Raw genomic sequence first — 23,009 nt, 5'->3', positions numbered from 1 at the left:
TTGGTCTGAGCTTTTGGGGTCTTGGCACCGATGTGATTATGCGACTGTGTTTTCCCTCCTGCAGGTATAAATGTTTCCCCAGGCTGCAGGTGAATTTGTTCGACCGCCCCAGGGTGCTGCGTCCAGCCCTAAGCAGCAGGGCGGCGGGGGCCAGTCTGTCCAGCAGCCCTGCCCTCCTGGCTAAAAGGACAAAGCAGGCGAGTGCAAACAAGAACCGACGTGTATTACTCGCCAATAAAAGCCAACCACTTTTTCAATGACACTGGAATTGTGGTCCTGATTTTAAAGGAGATCAAGCTGGCCTACAAGATGGCGAAGCGGTTCTACCCCCACCCGCAGCTGTGGGCCCGCTGTCTGTTCAGTCACTGCTACAGCATGTGGTTCATCTGCCTGCCAGCAGCTGTCAGACTGGCCAAGTCCAAGAGCCGGGCCATGCAGCAGGCGTACAACGTCCTGCTGAAGATGAGGACCACCGAGGTGGAGATGCTGGATGAGGTGCGCTCACGTAAAGTAGATTTTACCACGTTGATGCCTAATCCAGCGTTTGTCTTGTCTGACAAAGCAAATTTGTTAGCTGAAGCTTGCACAGTGAGCAAAAAGCAACTTTTTGTTAGTTGTTTAAGTCAGAGATAACTGAGGTGTAGCTCAGTGAACAGACTTGCTGCCCGCTTCGAGCATGTCCCAGTTAATCCTACTTCTTACCACTCGTGTTACATTACTGTGTTGACTTTCATTGGAAGCACAGCAGAGGTTTGAAAATGGCAAATCCAAAATGTGAGTGTTTTGTTGTGGATTATTAAAATAATCTTTCAACTCTCAGGTGTGTTACCGAGTGGTGATGCAGCTCTGTGGTGTTTGGGGTCTTCCTGTTATGGCTGTGAGGGTCCTGGTCGAGATGAAGAAAGCTGGAGTTCATCCCAACGCCATCACATACGGATACTACAACAAGGTTTTATTTGTTGCAGAGCATTTCAATACATTTTTTTAAAAAACCTTTTACTTGCATACTGAGTGAAAATATGCAGGTTGAGAGCGTTTTGTGAAAAGCCCGTCTTCTTTGCAGGCTGTCCTGGAGAGCCCGTGGCCCAGCCGGAACCGGAGTGGCCTCTTCATGTGGACCAAGTTGCGCAATGTGCTCCGTGGAGTTGCCCAGTTCAAGCACAGTCTGGATCGCACGTCTTCCTCTTCCAAGACGGGATCCAAATTAACAGTCACAGGTGTGAACCAAGTTTGCAACACACACACACACACACACACACACACACACACACACACACACACACACACACACACACACACACACACACACACAGTCAGTTTTTATTTCTCACAGCTTCTTGTTTCTTTCAATAGCTGCATCGGTAGGCGGGTCAACAGTCACTGATGCAGACCGCTTGAGTCATGGAAGTGCTGACAGCTCAACCGAGGTCAACGGTGAGGAACATAATGTATTTGGCCCCGGCCACGCCATGGAGGACACAGCAGACGTTCACTGTAGTACAGGTACTGACTCCCACATCCATCGAACTGATTTAGGAGAGCTGGAAAAAGAATATATTTGTGAGTGCAGCCTGGTTTGTGCTATTTCTGTGAAATACAGGACAGTCGGATCAAGGCTACGGCTCAAAAGATGAGTTACATCAGGATCTAGCAGAGGCTTTACATACAGCTGTCCCTTCTGCTGTGGAGAGAAACGATGCCAAAGACCAGCATAATGGTAAGAAAAGAAGCTACATTTCACAACTCCACATCTGCATTTTAAATTTGTTTGTGCATGATTATCTTTGCTCTTTTTTTAACATGCGACTTTGTACAATTCTGTAACCAGAAGGAGACATTGCTGGCTCCGTGGACAGTGCAGTAGCGGTAGTGGAACCCACAACGGCGGTTGAGGTGCTCGCTCATGTCCCCAGTATTGTGAAGTTATCAACAGGGAGCTTTGATGGTGGCAGAGAAAAGGGTGAGTGAGGAGTGGAGATCAAATCAGATGAGTAAAATTGTTGAACAAAGTTTGCTTCATTGGGAAATTTATTGGTAATTTTTGTAGTAAATAACCAGATTCCAAGTCAGCGTCTTCAAATGACTTTGCTCTAATGATGGATGTGTACTTATCACTTGGTTTCCAAAGGTTCCCTTTCTACTATTGCTTCTGAGATATTTTGACTTAAAAGGGTCATAATCTGGAAAATCGTGCAACCAATGTCCTTTTCCCGTCTTAATTATACTAGTATATTTTATTCTTATATCTGTAAATTACACTAAGATGTAACAGTGTACAATTTCAATGCTGATTGGGGGACAAGACTACCTATTAAACCTTGACTTATTATTTCAAGTAAAAATATGCACATTGTGAAGCAATCCAAAGTTGCTTCATTAGTAAAATCATCTGAAATATGTGTGTATAAACTTTTGTCCGTTGTTTTATAGACTGAATATTTTTTCTATCATCTCCTTATTAATGAGCTGTCAAACCGTTGTTTTTTTGTTTGTTTGTTTGTTTGTTTGTTTGCTTCATTTCCAGTCATTTTTTTGCTTCAGTCGTACTTTTCAGTGATATGACGATGTTGCATACATTCCACAGGTACAGGGAAGCTGTTCAGGAGGCTCAGTAAGAACGATAACGTGTCTCTATGTGATGAGGATGCCCCCCTTTCTTCTGGAGCGAACCAGAGTCAGCAGCAGCGGCAGAAGGCCTTCTCTGAGCGTAGCTGTAGCTTCAGCGCTGAAACCCGAGCTGGGATGCTCTTGGAGAAAGGCGTGGACCACATGGCCAGCCAAATGGGAGCTGACGCTCGTATCCTGGCCGCGGCACTCTCCGGAAGCAAAAGTCCGCCCCCTAACAGTGCGTCCAAGGCACTTTTTAAAGACTTGGAGGAAGAGCCTGAAGATGATGAGGGCTTGACGCTTGGGAAGCTGCCTGGCGATGAACGTCCAAGAGCAGCGGAAGAAGAGAAGGGGAATGATGAGGAGACGAAGGGGGCTGAGATAAATCTGCTGAAGCGAGAGAGGAAGCTCACAGAAACAGCTGAGGATGAGTCTGGAGCACGAGGAGCAGCCCTGGAGCGGGCAGACGTGGAGGCGGGCGCTGACCCGCTGTCCCTCCTGGTGTCGGAGAAAGAAGAGTCGGCATCTGTTACCAGTCAGGAGCCGGCGCGCCCAGTACCCGCTGTCGTCTCCCGTAACCTGGCCGAAGAGATTGAAATGTACATGAGCCTGAGAAGCCCTTTGGGGGCGAAGTCTTCCAGCATGGAGCTCCAGCAGTCGGAGGAAGACGCCACTGACTCCCCTCAGACAAAACAGTCTCTCGAGCGGAGGTCCAGCCTCCCGGTTCCTCCTGTAAAAACTCCAACGGGCTCGCCAGGCGACACGCCAAAACGCAGCCCCCACACTGTGACCCGCTCCAAAACGTTTGCCGTCAAGACAAAGACGCCAGGAAGCGGCGCAGCCAGCCCCGGTCCCAGGTCGTCTTCACTGACCGCGCTGGTCAAGTCCTCACAGGGAGGCTCGCTGGGCTCAGTCATCAACTCCATTTCAGGAATCAAGATGGACAACCTCTTGTCGGGCCCTAAAATTGATGTGCTGAAGTCGAGCATGAAGCAGGCGGCTAATGTGGCCAGCAAGATGTGGGGGGCCGTGGCCTCAGCCTACTCCTACTCAGATGACGAGGTGAGCCTCAGCGATTCAGGACTCCAAGCAGTTTAATTATCGATTTGAACTAATCCAGTCCGTACCGGGATATAAAAGCACTCTGTCTGCTGATCAAGTGTGAGAGTTTAAATAGTTTTCTTCCTTTTCTCCCTGCAGGATGAACAGGCTCAGGGTGCTGGAGGCTTCCCAGCTCGTCTGGATGACAACATACTGACGGAACACGACTTGGACGAGAGTCCTGAACGACGCGCCATCCCGGTTTTGTTGGCTAATGGTCTGAACCAGAGCTGCACCAGCCTGGGCAGCAGCAGCGGCAGCAGCGACACCGGCCGAGGGACCCACCAAACTCGTAAGCAGTCTCTTTTAAAAGTGTTTCCTTTTTTTATTGGTTTCTGAGGTAAGCAGGCCTGTGTGAGCAGCTGGTAGAGTTGTTTTTGTCTCTGTGCGCAGACATGACTCCAGGGCGTGCAGGCAGAGGTCCTGACTCGGAACAAAGCTCCTTGCATCACGCTTCCTCCTCCAGCATCTACCAGAATTTTGCAATTGAGGTCTGACATACGGCATGAACAGAAACACACATAAACACACAAACATCAGAATGACTCCTGACTGGCAGTGCAAACCTCCCTCCTTGCAGGTGCTGATGTCCAGCTGCTCTCAGTGCCACTCCTGTGAAGCTCTGGTATACGACGAGGAGATCATGGCCGGCTGGACGGCTGACGACTCCAACCTCAATACCAACTGTCCCTTCTGCAACACTGCGTTCCTTCCCTTATTGCACGTCGAGTTTCATGATTTGCGCACAACTAGCGGGTAGGATTCTACTGTCTGTGTAGTTTCACTGTCTCTCTCCAGTGCATTTTCAACTGCAGCCTCTTTTTGTACCTCGCAGGTTTTACATGAATCCCAGCGCCTCAGCCGACAGTATCCACAGCACCAGTGTTCAGCCCACAGCGAGCAGCTCCACCGACATGAAGACGCCAGACCTTCTCACTTTCCCTGAGGGCGAGACCCAGGAGACTCCAGATAATCGTGCTGGAGCACACAAGAGGTACGTCTTGCAACACAAGTTGGATTAATCCTGAAAGAATATATATTCACATTGTGCTGAAATTATTTCCGTTGCTCTTTGTGTTTCCAGTCTGGTTCCAGAGCCGGTGCAGACGGACCCGCTGGGCCTCCTGGAGCACCAGGCAGCAGGGAAGCAGCAGCGGTGCAGTGGGTCGTCACTAACGCGCAGCAACAGTGTTGGGGGACCGCTGCAGAGCCTGGACTACTCCCAGAGACCGGGACACGGCATCTCCACCACCAGCCTGCCCTGCAGCCTGCAGGAGATGTCGGTCAGTGTCCTTCTGCTGTTGCGCACTCAGCTTGCAGACGCTTTCAGCTGTGAAATGAATCGGCTGGACTGTTTGTGCTTCTCAGGATGGGATGGGAACGAAGCGGCCCAATCCTAAACCCGTGTCTGTACCGTACCTCAGTCCCCTGGTTCTCCGCAAGGAGCTGGAGACGTTACTGGAGAATGAGGGCGATCAGGTAAAGAGTTGACATGAGATGGCAGTTTTCTCCAATAAGCACACAGTCGACCCAAATCTCCCTTTTGCGTTTGTGATCATCCAGGTGATTTACACCCACAAGTTTCTCAGCCAGCACCCAATCATTTTCTGGAACCTGGTGTGGTATTTCCGCCGCCTGGACCTGCCCAATCACCTGCCTGGCCTCATTCTCACCTCTGAACACTGTAACAACGGAGTGCAGGTTGGTGACCCCACATGTCATCGTTTTTGTTTGTTTGTTTGTTTGTTTGTTTGTTTGTTTTTAGGTTAAACGTGATGCAGAATTGACTCGCTATAAAAGATGCACGATGGCACCAACATCATGTATTTTTCTCCTCACTGCAGCTGCCAGTGACGTCACTGTTGCAGGACAGTAAGCAGGTGTACGTGCAGCTTCTGTGGGATAACAGCAACCTGCACCAGGAGCCCGGAGAACCCCTGCACCTGCTCTGGAGAAAGTTTTGTGAGTGTTTCAATGTCCTCAAGTGGTAAACTTGTGATTGCAGTGTCTTTGAATGTTGTAGAAAACTACAGCTGCCACCAGAGGGCATCCAAATTACAATTCTCTAATGCATGAACACAAAGTGAAGCTTATATGAGTTCATTTTTGTTCATTTGGTGTTGTTTTTTTGTTTTTTTCCCCCCAGTGGAGAAGAAAGGCACCTTGGCTCCGACAGACCACCAAGAGATTCGCACCCTCCTCAACACAATCGTCCGCAACATCCAGACCAACGATGTTTACGGGCCGATCAACCTGCTGAACCGAGAGATCAAGCGGCGTCCTGACGGGGTCAAACGGCAGAGGTACACCCCTTCTGCTCTTTGTTGTTGACATTTATTGGATCTTTTGTTTTAAGCTGAGCGAGTGTGAATCAAAGTTCATTCCCGTGTTCTGTCTTGGTTTCAGGAGCATCTACAGAGAGATTCTGTTTCTTTCAGTGGTCGCCTTAGGACGGGAGAACATTGACATTGGTGAGGGAATGTTTTAAAAATAAATTCACCGGTAATGGTAAAGAAAAATGTTTCTATTTTGTTTAAGACAAAAAAAAAAATTATTATTATCATTAGTTTGTTCCAGAAAATATAAAATACAGATGCATACAAACGAAAATCTTATTTACAGTATTGTGAATTTATATATAAGTAAAATGTATTTATTAATGAATTTTCAGTATATTTTATAATTCTGCTTGCTGGATTTTGTGGTAAATAGTCATTTAAAAAAGAAGAAGAGATTTGTAACGATATGGTTGTGATGCTCGCTGTTTCGTGGGTTTTTGGCGTATTTAATGTAAAACACCAGGGGTGAGAATGAATTCTTCAAACCAACCCCTGAAGAATACAGAATTTCCAGTTTAGCTCTTGGCAACTCCTCGCTTTTCTGACATCTACACCCCCTCCTCCTCCTCCTCCTCCTCCCCCCCCCCTCCTCCCCCGACACCCGCAGAGGCCTTCGACAGGGAGTACCGCACCGCGTATGACCAGCTGAGCCCGGAGCAGCTCAAGTCTTTGCACCGCATCGATCGTCCGCCCACCGCCAGCATCCAGGCGTGCCTTAAATGTTTCGGAAGCCCTTTCATCTGAAGACCGCCGCCTCCTGCAGCAACACAAAATCTGACTGCACATGTGCAACGGCTGCAGGGGGATAAGTGTTGAATGTTGAAACCGCTGCGATCGCCCAGTTCATGGTACTTCTTGCTCTTCCCCCGGTTTAAACAAAAAAAAAAAAAAAAAAGATGCCCAGTCTGTTTATTTACTACCTTAATATGCTTTGCGGGGTGTCTCCTAATAGGTGTGACTGTTTTGTAAAAAATAAAATAAAAATAACAGCTCGGAAATGAATTTTTGGACTAGTTGAGCTGTATTTCTCTCCAGATGGTGTATAGAATGATTAATCGCTGTACAGAATATTTTTGACTGCACAGATTGTATAGACGTATCTGTGTATAACCAGAGAGTCTGCCCCTGCTGGTCTGGTAGCTTTTCCACCCTCGTTAGACCCCGACTCTTCCTTTGTGCACTTTCCAGATAAAAGAAAAACTCAAGTCCACCCGTTTTGTTTTGTACATATTTTTGTTCAGTTATGGGAATTTTTGTCGCCTTTGCCCGTTTTCACACCATGAAGAATTGACTCTGTGATTTAAGTCTTAATGAAAGTATAAATGTTCACATGAGGGATCTTTGAGGCTGGTACCATTCTGCTCGCAGCGCGCGTGTAAACGGGAGAGGACTGAGACGATCACTAATCCTATTAGCTCTTAAAATCTTTCTCTTTAACATTCCAGATGTACTGCGTTCAAACCAGGACTTACGCAAGTATTGATCTCTGCAACCAAACATGAGAGCCGTCATTTATAAGCCGTGATCCTTTAAAAAAAAAAAAAAGTTTTGAAGTTAAAAAAATAAAAAAAAGTGTGCCACACTACTGATTCACATAAAAAAGACGCGTGGTGTCGTTGATCTGCAGACGGAGGCGTTCGATGGTTTACACATGTAGCTTTGAGAACCAGTGCCAGCAACAACAGCACAAAGGGCTTTTTTTTTTTTTTTTTCCAGTACTGCTGATACTGTTTGGAGAAAAGACAACTTTGTTGTGACATTCCACTAAATGCTGAAACAGACGGGTGGGAGGGAACAGTTCGGTGTTGGGGGGGGGGGGGGTGAAATTTGGGAGAGCGACGCCGACTTGTACAGATGACATGATGTAAAATATTCCATTTGCACTGCAGAGGCTGAGCTGAATCGGTGGCCAGGAGAAGATAAAACCTTATCCGAACACTTACAACATACAAAGGTCTGACTCCATGACAAAAAGAAATGATCAACTATTTATTTTTGTATTATTGACATTTGGATTGCAGACAGCATGCTAACTTAGAATTTTTATGTCTAACAACTCCCCCCCCCCCCCCCCCCCCCCCCCCCCCCCCCCCCCCCGTTTCCTTTTTAAATCTGTCTCGAGATTCCTCCCTGTACTGACTTTGTAAATTTGATCCATTTATGGCAGAGGATGTACAGTAAAGATTGTTTTTGTTTTTTTTAAATAGATTAAATGATCTCTTACCGTCCTGTGGAAAGGAAATGAATGTCTTCACTTAAGTGCGCTGCAATAAAATAAAACATTTGTGAAATAATTTTGAAAACAAAAAATTTGTTGTCTTTTTTTTTATTTTATTTCCTTTCTTCCCTGCCCTGAACAAAAACCTCTTACATCTATCAAGACAAGACGTTTCTTCACAGTTAGAATAATTAAAATGTGTCCTCCGATTTCTCAGCTGTCGAGTTGTTTGTTACAAATCCTGCACATGCGTGTCTGAAAAGAGACGCCTGTATTAACACTTTGGTACAGATGCAAACGATGGCAATCCGTTAAACTTTCACTTTTTAAATAAGATGAAATTCTGATTTGTTCAGTTTTTCCTCTGCTTTGCTGAAAACCTGCGAAGGACTACAGCACTGCCCACAGCACCTCCTGGTGGTCAAGGTTATATTAAGTACGCTGCGTGGGATTACCTCAACTTTATTTGTCATGAGTAATTTAAGCCAGAAAGATAATACAGAAACATAATTGTTTTTATGTTACATGAAATGAATTTGTATTTTGCTAAAAAAAAAATGGGGTTTTGTATTTAATTCCTATTTTAATTAATGACACATCTTGGTAATCATTTTAATGTATTGATTTAATTTTGGCAGTTTTAGTCAAAATATTTTTAGTTTTTTTTTCTTTTTTCTGGGGAAATTCCTAATATTCTGGTTGTTTTACCCGCTTTGGTATTCAAATAAAATAAACATGTAAGCAAAATGTGTATTGACTTGTGACGCACCGCCGCGCTTCTGCCACCAGGCGGGTGGGCGGAGCCTAACACGCGGTCCACATTAAAGCCCCGCCCCGAAGCGCGCGCTCCGTCCAGGTGTGACCCGGAAGCGGGACTTGATTAACGCTCATCGGGAGTCCCACCGGTGACACGCGGACAGCAGGATGCCGGTGAGGAGGCAGAGAAACGCCGGGGCCGGGCAGAGCAAGGAGCGGCTGAGCCGCGACATGCGGCGGAGTAAACTGACACTTTTTATCCAGCAGTTCGAGAAAGAAGGTTTGGTTTTGGAAGTTTGAAAAAAAAAAAATAAATAAATATTCCCACTAACTCCAAACATGTGGCGGCAGCACAAGAGCGCATGAACGAGTTGGAGGTGAAGCTGGAGAACATGCTGGCCACAGTGGACAAAGCCTTCAAGGTGGAGCTGATGAAGATGCCCCCCTCCCTCCAGAACACTCTCATGGGGGATTTATTAAGTGGTGACTTTCTTAAATGAACTCCATCTGACATCTCGAGGTTGTTTTGTTTTTTCCTTCTTCTTTATTGAACTGAAGTTTCTGTGTTGGCAGAGGACGTGTCAGCCAGTGAGGTGTCCATTGCTGCGATGGTGAGTGGACTTTTATTATGAAATTTTTTTTTCTAATTTTAGCTCAGATTTCCATAATCCACTGTCATCATGACACTTTTACATACTTGCTGTTTTCAGAACGAGTCCCGTGAGGCGCCTCAACCAATCAAAAGGATGCCCAGTAGAAGAGGTGAAACTCTTCATTCTACTTTACAAAGATCTGTCAGTTCACCTGTGGCGTCTCGTCTGTGGCGTCTCATGAGGACGGCTGGACAGGTTTCATGTTCACGTGCTAAACGGGTCATTTGATCGTCTTGTCTTTCTGTTTTTTGAAAGTGAAATCGGCAGCTCCCCCGCCCGCCTCCGGACAGAAGGCCTGCAAGGTCAGGACGGGTTTGCACATATTGACTGTGTAATATTTGTTAAACGGCACATTTCCAGTCTGTTTTTCTGTTTTGCACTCCTCACCTTTGATTTTTTTTTTTGATTTTTCTGTTTGTTTGTTTTTAAGACGGTAAAAGGGCCTAAACGGACGAAAACCTTAGTTGGCAGCAACAGCACTGGAAATCTCCTGTAAGGTTAAAAGTATGCGTGGCCATCGTGGTATACTGAGCGTTATACAGTCATTCAATTGTGCTCTGCGTTGTATCTTCTTCTTCCAGTGGTTCTCCGGTCGTGGCCAGTCGGACCCGTAGCGGCTTGCCAAGCCGCGCTGCCAACGGCCAGGCCAAACCTAAACTCAGGTGTGTTCTCCGGTCGCCGGAACCTGCTGTCGTGTTGTGTTGAACTCCCGGTACTGAAACGGACTTTCGTCTCAGGTCTGTGGTGTCTGCTGGTGACATGCACTGCGCCATCGCCGGAGCTGCTGCACACGTCACTGTGACCACGGCGCGTGGGGAGGTAATGAACCCCCCCACCCCCCACCCCCCACCCCTTCCCCAGTGGGTTAATTTTTTAGTAGTAATGTTTTTTTTCCCCCTTTTGTAGGCCGTCAGCTTTTCTGAAGAGATGGAGAACGACGTGAACTGTGATTTGCTGGACGACGTGGCATGGCACCAGATTCAGCAGCTTGTGGTAACGGATGACATATTGACGCTCCGCGTTAGATATTATTAACAGAGTCGAGGATTTTGGAGGGGAAAACATTTCAAAAATGCAATATTTCTTGGCAACACACGTCTTGCGTTGTTCAAAAGACAAAGATGGTTTATTCCTCGTCATTGTCATACCACTTAAAAGAGAAATGAAGAAAAAAAAAATCATTCATTTTAAAGATATTAATTGGCAAACATGGATTTTATTTGAGTTTTTTTGCTATATCTGTAGTAGCTGTTGTTGCCCCTGTTTAAAACCAGATTTTTGGGTTTGCAGACGATGTTGGAGGATCTGTCTCATCGAAAGAGCAAAGATGCCTGAAGGTCCTCCTGTAACCAGGGTTTTGGTCCAGCCGGGCTCCGTGAACGTCATATTTCAATTTTATCCAATGGTCTGTTTTGCTCTTAAAGTATAATAAATATTTACTTTCAATTTTTCAACTTGAGTACTGAATTATTTCTATTTTTCCAATATGTGACAGAAGAAACAGTACTTGTGTGATGTTTGTCTTTTAGACAAATGTTTCAACCAATAATAACTACAATGTCACCAGAAAAGTACTAAAAACAAGCTTAATTTATTTAATACTGATAGAGAAGTACAGGATTACACTTTGCCAGAATGAGTTCTTATCTGCCCGAAATGGAACAAAAAACACTTTGTCATCTCGTTTAAAATAATAAAAAAGAAAAAGGAAAATTCTAACACATTAAGTTACATCTTTGCCTACGAAGCATTTGAAAGCCGCGACGTGGATCGGGCCTGGATTACTGCTGCTGCTGGGAAGACAGCGACTCCATCTCTATGTCGGCCGGCTCGTTCACCACGTGTGGCGGCGTCGGGGGCGAGCTGGAGGAGGAGGAGGACCGCGTGCTGCCAGCAGAGGGCGCCTCGTGGCCGGGCTCGCGGGGCATCCGGGGGTAAAAGGGACCCACCAGCCAGTTGAGCGGCGTGTTGTTCACCAGGTAGTCGAACACGTGATCCAGCGACGTTCTCATTTTGCCCAAGTGGACTCTGCTGCTCGCCAGCATGCTGTCCGACACTTCGCCCAGCACGTTGGCCTTGCTGAAGCCGGAGTAGATCTGCGAGGCGGAGTGGCTGAGGGACAGCGCCTCCTGCTGGATGTGGTTGGGGAGGCCCTGCAGGCCGGAGACGAGGACGAGGCAGGTGGTCTGGAGCTGCTGGGTGAGGGAGCGAGCCAGCGCCAAGGTGCGGGACTCGATGATCTGGAGGACGGGGAGGGCCGGGATTTAGATAAACGTGTCCTTGTAAATTTTAATGCTCTGATAAGCAGGTGGTTCCATTTTGTGTTGACGCAATGTTGTGTCCTTTACCTCCGCCTCATGGCTGCTGCCCTGGCCCGAACGGCTGGATGACCTCCAAGCCACCAAGGAAGTCAGCTTGTCGTTCAACATCTGGTTGGCCCCGTGGATATTCTTCCGGCCATATTCAATCTGTGAAAAAAAAAAAGTGACAAATTAATTTTGTTCTAATTAAGCCGATTTTGTACGTCGAAGCCAAAAAACGGTGCGGGTATCAAACGCAGGAGGAAGACCCACCAAGTCGACGGTGGAGTTGAGCTCGGAGATGAAGTCCACGCTGCGCTGCTTGCCGTCTTGCAGCCGGGTCAGGGCTCTGGTGTACACTCTGCTCCGGACCTTGGTGGAGAGGGAACCCAGGCGGATGTAGTAGCTGGGCTCGTTCCTGTCGAAGCCGTCCACCGTTTTGTCCTCCAGCTCTGTCACGAGGTCAGAAGACACACAATTCCCCAGTGAACACGAAGTCCAACGACATTGTTGCGAGTGGCGCGTTATCAGTCGGGACTAAATGCTGATAAAAGTCTTAACAACTCTCAGGGGTCGTCACCTTTGTTCAAACTGAAAGCTACTTTCATTGATATTAAGGGACACTTGTTCTAATCAAGTTATTTGCTCTGACCGTTACTGAACCTGCTTGTGCGAGGCTCCCTGTTGGCACGGCGATGGCACGAGGCGCTTAAATGAGCTTAAGATCTGATTTAGATTATGAAAGTCGCCGCGAGTCGCTTTGAGCCCCACCGCAGTCCCGGTCTTAAACAATTACGTCTTTACAGAGTGTGGAAAAACTATTTGCACCCTGCGATTTGTCTAATTAAGGAAACCCTGTTTTTTCTGGGAGCTGGGTCAAATCCATTCTGAACAGTGAGCTTCTGCTTACAGCCGATCCTTTGTAGAGATTCACGGCGACAAAAACCCAAAATATCAAGTCGTTGAGAATCCTCCATTCGGTACTTGTAGCCTGTGATGACGCCACTCACCGACAAGCTCGTCCTCCGTCAGCGGTAAGTACTGCTCCACCAGACTCTCGGACGTACTGAGCGCCGTGTCCACGCCGCTGCTGACCAGCCGAGCCACTCGGCTCTCCAGCACCGTGCTCACGCTCCCGTTGACCACGGCCTTGGTCTTCTCCATCCCGTCCTGCACCGCGCCCCGAGTCTTCTCCACCACTGTGGTCAGGGTGTCCGACACCGTGTCCTTGGCTCCGGACACCGTGCCCGTCACGGCGTCCTTAGCCGTGCTCACCACATCCTTGGCACTGGATACAATCTGGGCGGGCAGATTTCAACAATTGCAGCAATTGTTGTGAAACAGCAGGACACAGGTCATGTCTGACCCCCCCCCCCCCCCCAGGAGATTAGCCCACATCAACATTGTGTATTTAAGCCTGGTTATGAAAACCGTACCTGATCGGAGGGCTGGTGGAGGATTGGCAGGGTTTTCTCAATCTTGTCCAAACCTTTACAGGCCAGGTCGTTGGCAATGGCAACTGCAGGAAAAAGGTCAAATCAAGCTTTATGAAGAACTTTGTACCGGAGAATCGGCTGGAACAAACACGCTGCTACAGGCAGGTTTTGTGGGGAAGTAATACTTGTGAAGCTTGTTGTGGTTTATTCCTGGAGAATTAGTCAAACTGGGTGAAAGGTGACGTGAGTAATAACTCCGACCTGAACTTCCTGTTTCAATCTGACTCATCTGTCCAGTTTCAGTATGACTGGAGTTAACTTTAATTTCCCAGAGTCGGGGTGTGTGCTCCTGGAATCGACTGGAGGGTCTTACTTTGGGGCTCCAGCTTGCCGATGATGGGCGAGGCGGTGGTGAGGGCCACGGAGGTGATGGTGCGTACTCCTTGCTCGGCCGCCTCGCACACCGTCCTGATGTAAGGGTGGTTGTCCTTGGTGCTGGAGTAAACGCTGGACACCAAGCTGTAGGTGGAGCTGACCAGGGGGAGGCTGCTCACCCTCTCCACCACATTCTGTGGAGGAAAAAAACACACAAGTCAGTGTTGAAAGTCAATAAAAGATGATTTCACCGAAACAGATCATAATTTAGTTTTTTCATTCGTCAATGTTTTTTTAAAAAGGCATTGTGTTGAAATACAAAGTCTGTTGACCTGCCTCACCTGATTCGAGATAACTACAGCTGCTGCCATGTCTCTTCAAAACAATCTATAGAGAGAAAAGTTCAGGAAAACAGCAGTTGTTACACATTTATTCTTCACATACACACGAGATTCTATTCTACTACAATGTGCTGCTTCTAGATAGTCAATGAATAAGTGATTAATAATAATAATAACCGCGCCACATCTGTTGACACTCACCCAGCTGTTCACTGCTCACGAGCCGTCAGAGGTCTGATACCGCCGCTCGCACTGCCGCCGGCTTTATTTATGTGCCGCTCGATGTCGCGAGACGAAGCGTGACGCCATGACGTCACTCGCAAGTCACTCCGACATGTGGGGCAAAGGTGAGACGGGTCAAAAGTTCAGCGGGGGGGGGGAATTCCTGCGGTGCGCCTGTCACGTGGACACGTTTCACAACTTTTATCTTCTGATTTTAAAATAAATTTCAAACCCCGAAAAGTTTCCACAACTTAGAAACGTTGCCTTTATCATATTTATCATGCTGAGGCCACCTTGTGGCCGAGTTGGGAACATGCAGCTGTCTGATGACTGTAATCTGCATTCAACTGTAACAAGTAGAGTGAAGTACTTTCAAGGTACAAACCTTCAACAACAAAGTCAAGAGTTGTCTCATTAAGTTAAATAAATCTCTGGATGCGAGTATTTGTATTCAAGTGAAGAACAAATACATGAAAAACATACTTGCAAGTAAAACTAGAGGTTTGCATTTCCAGAAGAAAATACAGGTGTGACTGCTGATGGCTGCCCCGGATCCCCACGTTGTGAAGTGAGGAACTCGAAAACATTAGAACAGGAACAGAGAATAAAAAAAACGATTAAAGCAAAGTGCAGAAAAATGAAAGAACGACATAAAACCAGCATATATTTTTCATGTAAAAGTGTTAACAGTCTGGAAAACAATAGAGATAAAACTATAAGTTAAAAAAAAAGTTGATAATGGTAATGTTTTATACAGGATTACATAATACATTTTATTCTAGTTGAAGCAAAGTAAATGTCTATTACAGCATATTCATCCTGTAATAGTTAAAAGTTAAACATATTTGTTGCCGTGTAGCTCCAGCTCGGCTGTCACGTGACTTATGAGAACTATTAGAACGTTTCTTAATTTCTTAATTAATGATGCATTTAAATGTACATTTGACCCGAGCAACACCTCTTTGAATTTACATCTGATCACATCAACGGCTTGACTTTTACAGTCCTCCAGCGGTTTACCAGAAAATAAACAAGTCTGTGTCTCATGTGTGGCTTTGTTTTTAATTACACTGTGTTCTCCTTTCTTTTCTTTGTATGTGTTATCTTTTAAAAGAGATGTATTAAGTGTTGATGCCATTTCTGTGGATATTAAACATTTGGAGGCCAGATGAAGAAGCTGCATTTAGCTCAGATTCGGCAGTTGGCGAACACATGAGGGATCCTGTATTGTGTAGATGAAACCCTCAAGGGCCCATTTATCAGCCTTGATGGAACTCAAATAGACCCCATATGAAAATGTTGGCTGCAGTAAACCACAGACATTGAGACGGTCTGACTGAGCGCCAACATCCAACTTCTCCGGTTTACGCTGACCTACTGAGGAATCACGTCATTAAAGGTTTGCCGGGCGACTGATTGTCAGTCCACTGAACACAGAGTCCGTCTTACAACGAACGCACACCGAGACGACACGCCGTAACAGACACTGATCCGATCGCACTTTATTGTGCAGGTCGCTCTTTGTTAATGGCCGTAATCAGCTCATGTGTGATTCACCAGCAATAAAAGCGGATCAGAACGCTTGCTTGGTCACTGAGACGTGATGAAATCTGGGATACTTCAGCGTGACCTTTGATTGTACAAGTGTGTCGTGGAATCAAACAATTATTTCTTAAGAGGGGAAAACTAGGGCATAGAATTCAGTTTGGATGTGTCTCTTATTAAAAAGCAGCATGTTGCAGTATTGCAGTATGTTCCGACTGATAACAGTGAAACGTTTGTGTCATTCTCCTAGTGTGGGGCAGTTTCAATCTTCAGCTTTGTAAAGGAGTTACTAAAATATGTAGGGATATACATATCTCAAATAAAAACGACAAGACAGCGTTTTATCTGACTAATATGAGATTTTTTCTTTTTTGAAGTTTGTTTCCCTTTAGAGAGTGTGCCCCCCACCGAGTGAGAACCAGACTTTAAGAAAACTATGAAACATTAATTAAATACCTTTTGTGTTTTGTGATTTTTGGATACTTCCACCAACATCATATTAAGGCTGAAGGGGCCCCCGGATGATGATGTGAAATTTGATTTCAGCATTAATTGAAGCTCGATTTTCCTGCTTTTTTTTTTTGTCTTGTTTTGATCTCTTGCTTTGCTTTTGGAGTCAAACACAACTTCCCCGGTGATGAACTTGAATTTCGACTTGAACACTGTTTGCGCGTGCATGCCGAGCCAGCAAGAGGATGCGTTTATTCTTAAAATCAAACACACACAGCTTGCGGGTGTATGTGCAGCTCTCTGGTCAACACTTCCATACAACACGTCCACCTATATCTTACAACACGTCCTTCAAATCGGAACTTCACCCGGGTTTCCTGTCCTAACTTCACCAGCTTTAAATCACAGCCCCACGGTCTGTCAGGTTGGGGGAAAAAAAGAAAAAGCATTAAGCTCCTTTCAGCTCCTCTGTTTAAGTCTTGTTTCAGCTCTGTAATTCTTCACATGTGCCTGTCACTTGCACTCCTGTTCTGCACTCCGCGAAGAACGTCGTCCAAGTGAGATGCGAGGAGATTGCGAGTGAGGTTTTGCCAACTATTTTTAACAAAGCGCTTTGAAAAATAACAGAGACTAAAAAGTTTCTGCTTTCTGTTTGCAATCTGGTAGTTTTCCCTCCGTTTCCTGTGGACGAGAGGAGAGCAATCGCAGGGGGAAAACGCAACAGATTGACCCGTATTAAACATTTAGTGTGTCATTTTCCCAGTAATCGAATTTAAGTTCATACAATAACAAGATACACGTTTTTAACTGAAGGCATTCTGGATGGCCTGCTTTTTTTCTTTTTTTCTTTTTTTTTCTTGTCTCCTTAGATTACTTATATATTTAGTCCACTAGATGGCATCAATGTAGACAAAGTTTTTTTTAATTATTGCGGTTCGTCCAGTTTGCTCCCCTCTTCAAAAAGAAGGCCTGTTTTCAATCATTTGGACTCAGCTTCATTCTACATATTACACTCAGTCATGCATAAAATGTAAAATATGCAGTAGATACTGGATTGGAAAATGAAGCTGCACACGACTTAATTTTGACTTTGGAATCAGATAAATATATGAAGACCATGCACAGTGAAATCTTCTGCTTTTCTCTTCCCACCGGTTTTCAAAGAAATTTCTGTCCGTTTTTTTTTTTTGGCGTCCGGGCGGGGGAGGAGATCGGAGATCCTCACACGGGATCCCTCTATTGTGCCCTCTGAGACAGGCGGGGGGGCCGCGGGGGGCCGCGGGCGGCGTGCCAAGGCTCCCGGCCGGGGTAACGGATACCTGCGGGCGACTGGGAAAGTGTCACACCTCTGGATCACACACAGTCCCAGGCACAGCGGGAAGAAAGAGCGCAGACAGCGAGGAGAGGGCGAAAGGGCCGGAGATGTGGCTTTTAAAGCGGAGGAGTGACATGTCTTTGGTGCCGTGGTATGCTTTGGTTCACTCTACACTCCAGTGGGGCTTCTAATTTGAATGCATCTGCTGTCAGGCAGTGGAGGTGAGCCAGGGGATCGGTGGCTGCCGCTGTCGGTCACATTTGCTGCGGACTCCCAAGCGGGAACACGTTTCGTTGGTTTGCAGCCTCAGGTTTAGAATCGGTTAATGGATTTTCAGTCAAGCAGAATTACAGTGCAGTTTATTTGTGATTTTGTGTATTATGAGGATTACAGACAGATTTTTAATCCTTTTTTTCAATGAAACTTGTGGACTTGCCACCTCGTACTGGTGTGATGGAGCAGTGCTGCTCAAGGTGGAGGACAGGCCTCGCCTGACAGGCGCCACAGAGTTTCACAAGGTTCCGAGCAGCGAGGAATAATCTGGGGATCGGGGTGATTTTTCTCCTTTGAAATCTGAGTCAAGTCGACGATAAAGATGTTTAATACTTTATTATTAGACGCATGATTAGAACTGAAGTTAGAGTTGACGCAGTTGCAAAGTCGTTCCCAAACAGCTGCCATTGAAAGTCCAAATAAATCCATATTAGTGTCTATATGACAGCTAGTTCTCATGAAATTGTTGAAAATTGGGCTTTTATTTCGGTTTCTTTCAACCAAAACAATGGTAAGTTGCCGACGTCTACAGAATATATGATTACAAAGTTGTACGTTGAGATAAGTGCTGCTTTTGTGGGATTCCACCGACGTGAAACTTTCAGTTTTCTGTGTGTGGAGCGTCCTATAAAATGACTCCATATCTCTATTAACATCCACAGGCACTGACAGGCTCCCTTCAGTTCTGGATAACGTTTGAATAATATGTGTTTACGTGTGTTTAATGGTAAGTCACTGCCTCAAGTGCGGATGTTACGCCTATAGCAGTTTGCTAAAAGACGCCAATTATCCTTTATTCTTCTCTGCGTTGCCGAGTCAGGTCAAAACTCACCTTTGTTTCTGTTTTGAGGTGGAAGCTTGCATTTACATTTGCACAATGTCAGCACTGAGGAACACTGACAATGATGTGACTCAGACGGAGCTCCTCCCACCAAAGGTCTTTTGGTTTGTTTTTTCTTTGCATTTCGTGAAATTCCGACAGGATTTCAACATCTGGGATCAAACATATTTCCATAGGCTTTTCGTCGCTTGTTCTTCCTTCGAGCTTCGACCTGGCGCGACAAGCGTAGAGGTCGCGCACAGCAGAAATGAATCACACGTTAACAAGATGATGCCCGCCCTCTTGAAATAAACCATTACTTCAGCCTTTAATAAACGACGGGATCTGTGCAGACAATGTGCGTTTAGTGGGGCAGTAACTGCAGATTTATAGCAACAACACAGACAGGAGTCCTGTTAAGCAGGGTTCTGTGCACCTGTCAGAGGTAATCCTCCAATAATGACTCCGGCTCATTAGGTGGGACATTCAAGTTAACCCTGTACGTTTCCCCACTGCGAGGATCAAGTTAAGAAATGACTTTAAAAAAATGAAAAAAAAAAAAAAAAAAAATGTGTATAATGCTGGGAAAAGTGTGAGGGGAGGTCAACGTCTGGCCAGAGTGTCTTTGAAAATGAGATCCTCCACATTCCAGTGGTAACACACCCTGACTCCACTTGCACATAATTGATGATTTTCAGTAATGACCCCCCCCCCCCCCCCCCCCCCCCCCCCGCCCCACCCCCCACCCACACACACACACACACAAAAAGAATCTCATATTGCATAGTTGGAGGAATATTTTTCTGGCCATTGACCTGTGAGGCACAGATACAATTGCTCCGCCGCCCGCTGAGCACATACTCCGAATGGGTCAGACAGCAGGTCAGACAATGACCACAGAGGGTTCCAACGCCGTCCCACATGACCCCGCCATGTTTCGACGGTATCCCATCACAGAACATTTTAACAGCGCCGTGCTGGGATTAGCAGGGCCGGCTGTTTGAGCTGGCGGGGGGGGGGGGGGGGGGGGGGGGAATGCATTTTCACAGCTTTTTTTTTCCTGGGTGCCGTTGCTGACAATCACGGCGAGTCCGAGTAATTATAATATAATTGAGAATGATCTAAAACCAAATGGCCGAGCTGTGGCGGCCAAGGCTGTGTTTACAGAAAACAGCTGCTTAAATAGGCACTTAGAAGGAATTAGAATAACATTTTTTATGTCCCAGTGTGTGAGTGTGTCTCTGTCTGTGTGCAAGTGTGCGTACATGCGTGGGTTGGCAATTTGGGCACCTAACACAGACAATCTCTTTGTTTTGGAAGTGTTCTCTTAAGTCTTCGGGGGGGAGACGGGAGCCAAGAACAACGTGGGAAATAGGCCCTCGCTCCACTTCTGCTTTCTCTCCGGGCTTCTCCTCTGCAGCCTCTCTGTCTGACGGACATTCAGCTGGCCTCCGAAACATACCTGATGCAGACGCTCAAAAGAAATCCGGGCGGACGGGGACTCGTAATGGGAACCGAGTGGCAGCTTGAAGCTCAGCCAAGCTGTCCGTCGTCACGCTCTCTTTCCACGTTGTTCTCGCTCTTTCACACACGCATCAACAGACGACACACACCCAATCTGGCCTCTGCTCAGGTGGTCTCCAAGGGTAGCCAGGGGTGTGCGGTACCAGCACAGGCAGGAGCAGGAGCGTTGTGGGATCCAGGCCTGTAGTGCAAGACCTTCTGTGCACCTCTGATTATTGGAAAATGTCGACACACTTCAAAAGCTTTTTTATTTTATGGTCATTGCGCATGTGTCTGGCAAAATTCCGCCCCCCCCCCCCTATTGTTTTCACCTATGTGACGTCTACTTCGGGCAACACGCTTCAACTATGTCCAAGAAATTTGGTAGACATACTGGAGCACGTCGGGCTGAACTGAAATGCTACTGACGCTCATAAAACCCAACAGGAAGTCCGCCATTTTGGAAAGCTGGAAAGATTCATGCACATTCATGAAACTCCACTTTCCTTTGATTGGCTGGCTCACATGCTATATGTCGCTGTGAGGGCTTGTATGTTTTCGGTTATAGTAGTGAGTGTCTAATGAGTACCTGCTCCCTTCGGGTAATCATCACAGAGTAAAATCCAGTTATCTTCAAGGAATTTCATTTTCAGTGTGATTGAGGGTGCGATATGCTTTCCTATATATAACATGTAGGCATTTTCAAAAATGCGCTTCATAACTTGTACACATGGCCCTGCTATGTTGTTGCCTCGGTGTCTGAAGTAACTCTATTTTTGTGAATGAAACCCAGTGTAATGTTTGTAGCGTGAGAATTACTCCGCACACGTCCATTCTGCTTGCCAACTTGCAATGCGGCGATGAACCGGGCGCTACGAAACCAGGTTGATCCTTGGGAAGTGACGTCATCAGGGATTTCAATCCCTGAGGCGAGCGTCAGGAGACTTGAGCCTCATCATCTTGTCAGCTGCTGCTGCTGAGTTTTGAACAGACGACCCTAAAAGGAGATCTGTGATGAGCAGATGTCAGCTCGCGCAAATCCGAGTTTTCTCTTTCAAAGAGTTAAGGAATGTGAATAATCTCATTAGCTGACATCGTGGCCGCAATTTATATGAACGCACCACAGTGTAAAGTTGTATATGTGAAAAAAAAAAGAAAAAAAAGAAAGATCTAAAACAGAATAACAGATCCTCTTAATGTGACATATTTAAGCAAAAATGCAATTTGAGAATATTATGAGTTCAGCATTTTTATTAGATATAAAATGTAAGCTTTTCATCAATGACAGACCAAAGCGGTATTACAGCTTTTTGAAGAAAATGCCTTAAATGTTTGTACTTGACACATTTGATAAAGACCAGTCATATAAGGCCATATAAAAATAACACAAGCTGGAATTACTGACTCAGGATTTGGGTTGAACTAATTAGGAATATAAAGTAAAGGATTTTTATCTTAGAAATTAGAATAGAATAGAATAGAATAGAATAGAATAGAATAGAATAGAATAGTGCAATTTAACAGAAAATAGTGCAATGTAAGAAAGACTCGTTCACATTATATGGTTGAGTTGTTGTGATGCACAGAATGTGTGTGAATCAATGAATGTGTGAATTTAGTGGCTCTTGTAAAGGAACCATTTGTTTTTGTTTTGATGCACCTTTAGTGCCTGCCAGAGGACAACAGGTCAAACTAGTGTAAGTGTCCATCAGGGAGGACAGAGGGCAGCCAACAATCTTCTCTGCTGCTGCGTTGACCCTCTGTAGCCTCCTCTCTGCCTCGGTGGTGCCCCCGTACCAGACTGTGATACTGTGCGTCGGCAGGCTCTGGATGGACGGGCGTTAGGAGGTGGGCAGCAGCTCAGTGGACAGGTTGTTCTTCCTGAGGACACTCAAGAAGTGCAGGTGTGGTGAGATCAGTGGAGATGGAAGACACCGAGGAGCCCGAAGGTGTGGGGCTCAGGCCATCAGTGGCGTCGTCAGCAAATTTGATGATCATGTTGTTTTTGTGTGCTGGACTGCAATCGTAGCTGTAGAGACGGTACAATCATTATTTATTATTGTATGACTGGAAAAATCTAGTGAGTGCATCTCAGAAGAGCGTTGAAATAAGATAACGGGACTTCACAGATTTCAAACTTTAAGTTCTGCTCTAGATAAGGACGAGCGGTTTAAACAAAACTTCATGAATATTGTTCCAGCAAACATGTTTGATTTTTTTCCCCAGAAGCCCGACGTGCGAAATGAGATACTTCCCCACGGAAAATGGACAAAAAAAATATTACACCCTTGGGTTCTCAGACAAGCTGTCTGATCACTGGCAGCAGTGTGAAGAGCGTTGTGCCCGCTGTCTGCATGTCTGACGGGCGGTTTGTGGCGCGGTGCCCTCAGACTGCACGGAGAGGCTACAACATGCCCGATGGAAGCCGGAGCCTGCAGCTGAAACAGATCCGCGCTGACAGACAGACGGCTCCCTGTAACCCTTAGCGAGCCTGGCATTCCCGGGACTCGGAGGCCCAGCAACGGCGAGAGCTTTCGTTTCCTCTGGAGTCTCAAGCATGAGCAGACACACGTACAAACACACACATACGGATTGCGTGCCAAATTCCACAGAGGCGTAAAGGCAATCGGGACGGATGAGAAAGGCAACGAAGTGGAGGTGAAACTGCCTGTCGGGGCCGGAGGCTACAACACGGTGCCACAACGCTTGAAGGCAATCCTGTCCGTTATCGTTTGAGGAACAGTTTTTCAGAACC

At 46.2% G+C, this 23,009-nt stretch overlaps 3 protein-coding genes across 4 annotated transcripts in view; 2 read left to right on the top strand and 1 right to left on the bottom strand.

The window, feature by feature from the left end:
- Window positions 1–7,578, top strand: part of dennd4c (DENN/MADD domain containing 4C) — a 33,157-nt gene extending 25,579 nt beyond the window's left edge. For both annotated transcript variants that reach the window (XM_080486328.1, XM_080486329.1), the window contains 19 exons: window positions 65–197; window positions 289–495; window positions 821–949; window positions 1,064–1,217; window positions 1,354–1,503; window positions 1,601–1,717; window positions 1,829–1,960; window positions 2,585–3,669; window positions 3,808–4,000; window positions 4,102–4,199; window positions 4,289–4,464; window positions 4,544–4,702; window positions 4,793–4,991; window positions 5,077–5,187; window positions 5,272–5,409; window positions 5,553–5,670; window positions 5,855–6,011; window positions 6,115–6,179; window positions 6,655–7,578. In XM_080486328.1, coding sequence (XP_080342454.1) covers window positions 65–197; window positions 289–495; window positions 821–949; window positions 1,064–1,217; window positions 1,354–1,503; window positions 1,601–1,717; window positions 1,829–1,960; window positions 2,585–3,669; window positions 3,808–4,000; window positions 4,102–4,199; window positions 4,289–4,464; window positions 4,544–4,702; window positions 4,793–4,991; window positions 5,077–5,187; window positions 5,272–5,409; window positions 5,553–5,670; window positions 5,855–6,011; window positions 6,115–6,179; window positions 6,655–6,791 — 3,658 coding nt within the window. In that variant the 3' untranslated portion in view covers window positions 6,792–7,578. The remainder of the gene's footprint in view (window positions 1–64; window positions 198–288; window positions 496–820; window positions 950–1,063; window positions 1,218–1,353; window positions 1,504–1,600; window positions 1,718–1,828; window positions 1,961–2,584; window positions 3,670–3,807; window positions 4,001–4,101; window positions 4,200–4,288; window positions 4,465–4,543; window positions 4,703–4,792; window positions 4,992–5,076; window positions 5,188–5,271; window positions 5,410–5,552; window positions 5,671–5,854; window positions 6,012–6,114; window positions 6,180–6,654) is intronic.
- A 1,587-nt stretch (window positions 7,579–9,165) lies between these two features.
- Window positions 9,166–11,126, top strand: cdca9 (cell division cycle associated 9). Its single transcript, XM_080486399.1, has 10 exons — window positions 9,166–9,301; window positions 9,373–9,504; window positions 9,595–9,632; window positions 9,732–9,783; window positions 9,930–9,976; window positions 10,105–10,166; window positions 10,256–10,336; window positions 10,412–10,493; window positions 10,581–10,667; window positions 10,965–11,126. The coding sequence occupies exons 1-10, from the start codon at window positions 9,190–9,192 to the stop codon at window positions 11,007–11,009; spliced, it is 738 nt and encodes a 245-aa protein (XP_080342525.1). The 5' UTR covers window positions 9,166–9,189; the 3' UTR covers window positions 11,010–11,126.
- On the bottom strand, window positions 10,761–14,403 carry plin2 (perilipin 2). Its single transcript, XM_080486398.1, has 8 exons — window positions 14,328–14,403; window positions 14,127–14,172; window positions 13,784–13,979; window positions 13,411–13,493; window positions 12,985–13,273; window positions 12,248–12,426; window positions 12,023–12,142; window positions 10,761–11,914 (listed from the first exon to the last, which is right to left on the bottom strand). The coding sequence occupies exons 2-8, from the start codon at window positions 14,154–14,156 to the stop codon at window positions 11,456–11,458; spliced, it is 1,356 nt and encodes a 451-aa protein (XP_080342524.1). The 5' UTR covers window positions 14,157–14,172; window positions 14,328–14,403; the 3' UTR covers window positions 10,761–11,455.
- Window positions 14,404–23,009: the final 8,606 nt, after the last annotated feature.

This window comes from Lipophrys pholis, assembly GCF_963383615.2.
Source record: "Lipophrys pholis genome assembly, chromosome: 18".
Taxonomy (NCBI): Eukaryota; Metazoa; Chordata; class Actinopteri; order Blenniiformes; family Blenniidae; genus Lipophrys; species Lipophrys pholis.
This window is presented reverse-complemented; position numbering and strand designations above follow the sequence as displayed.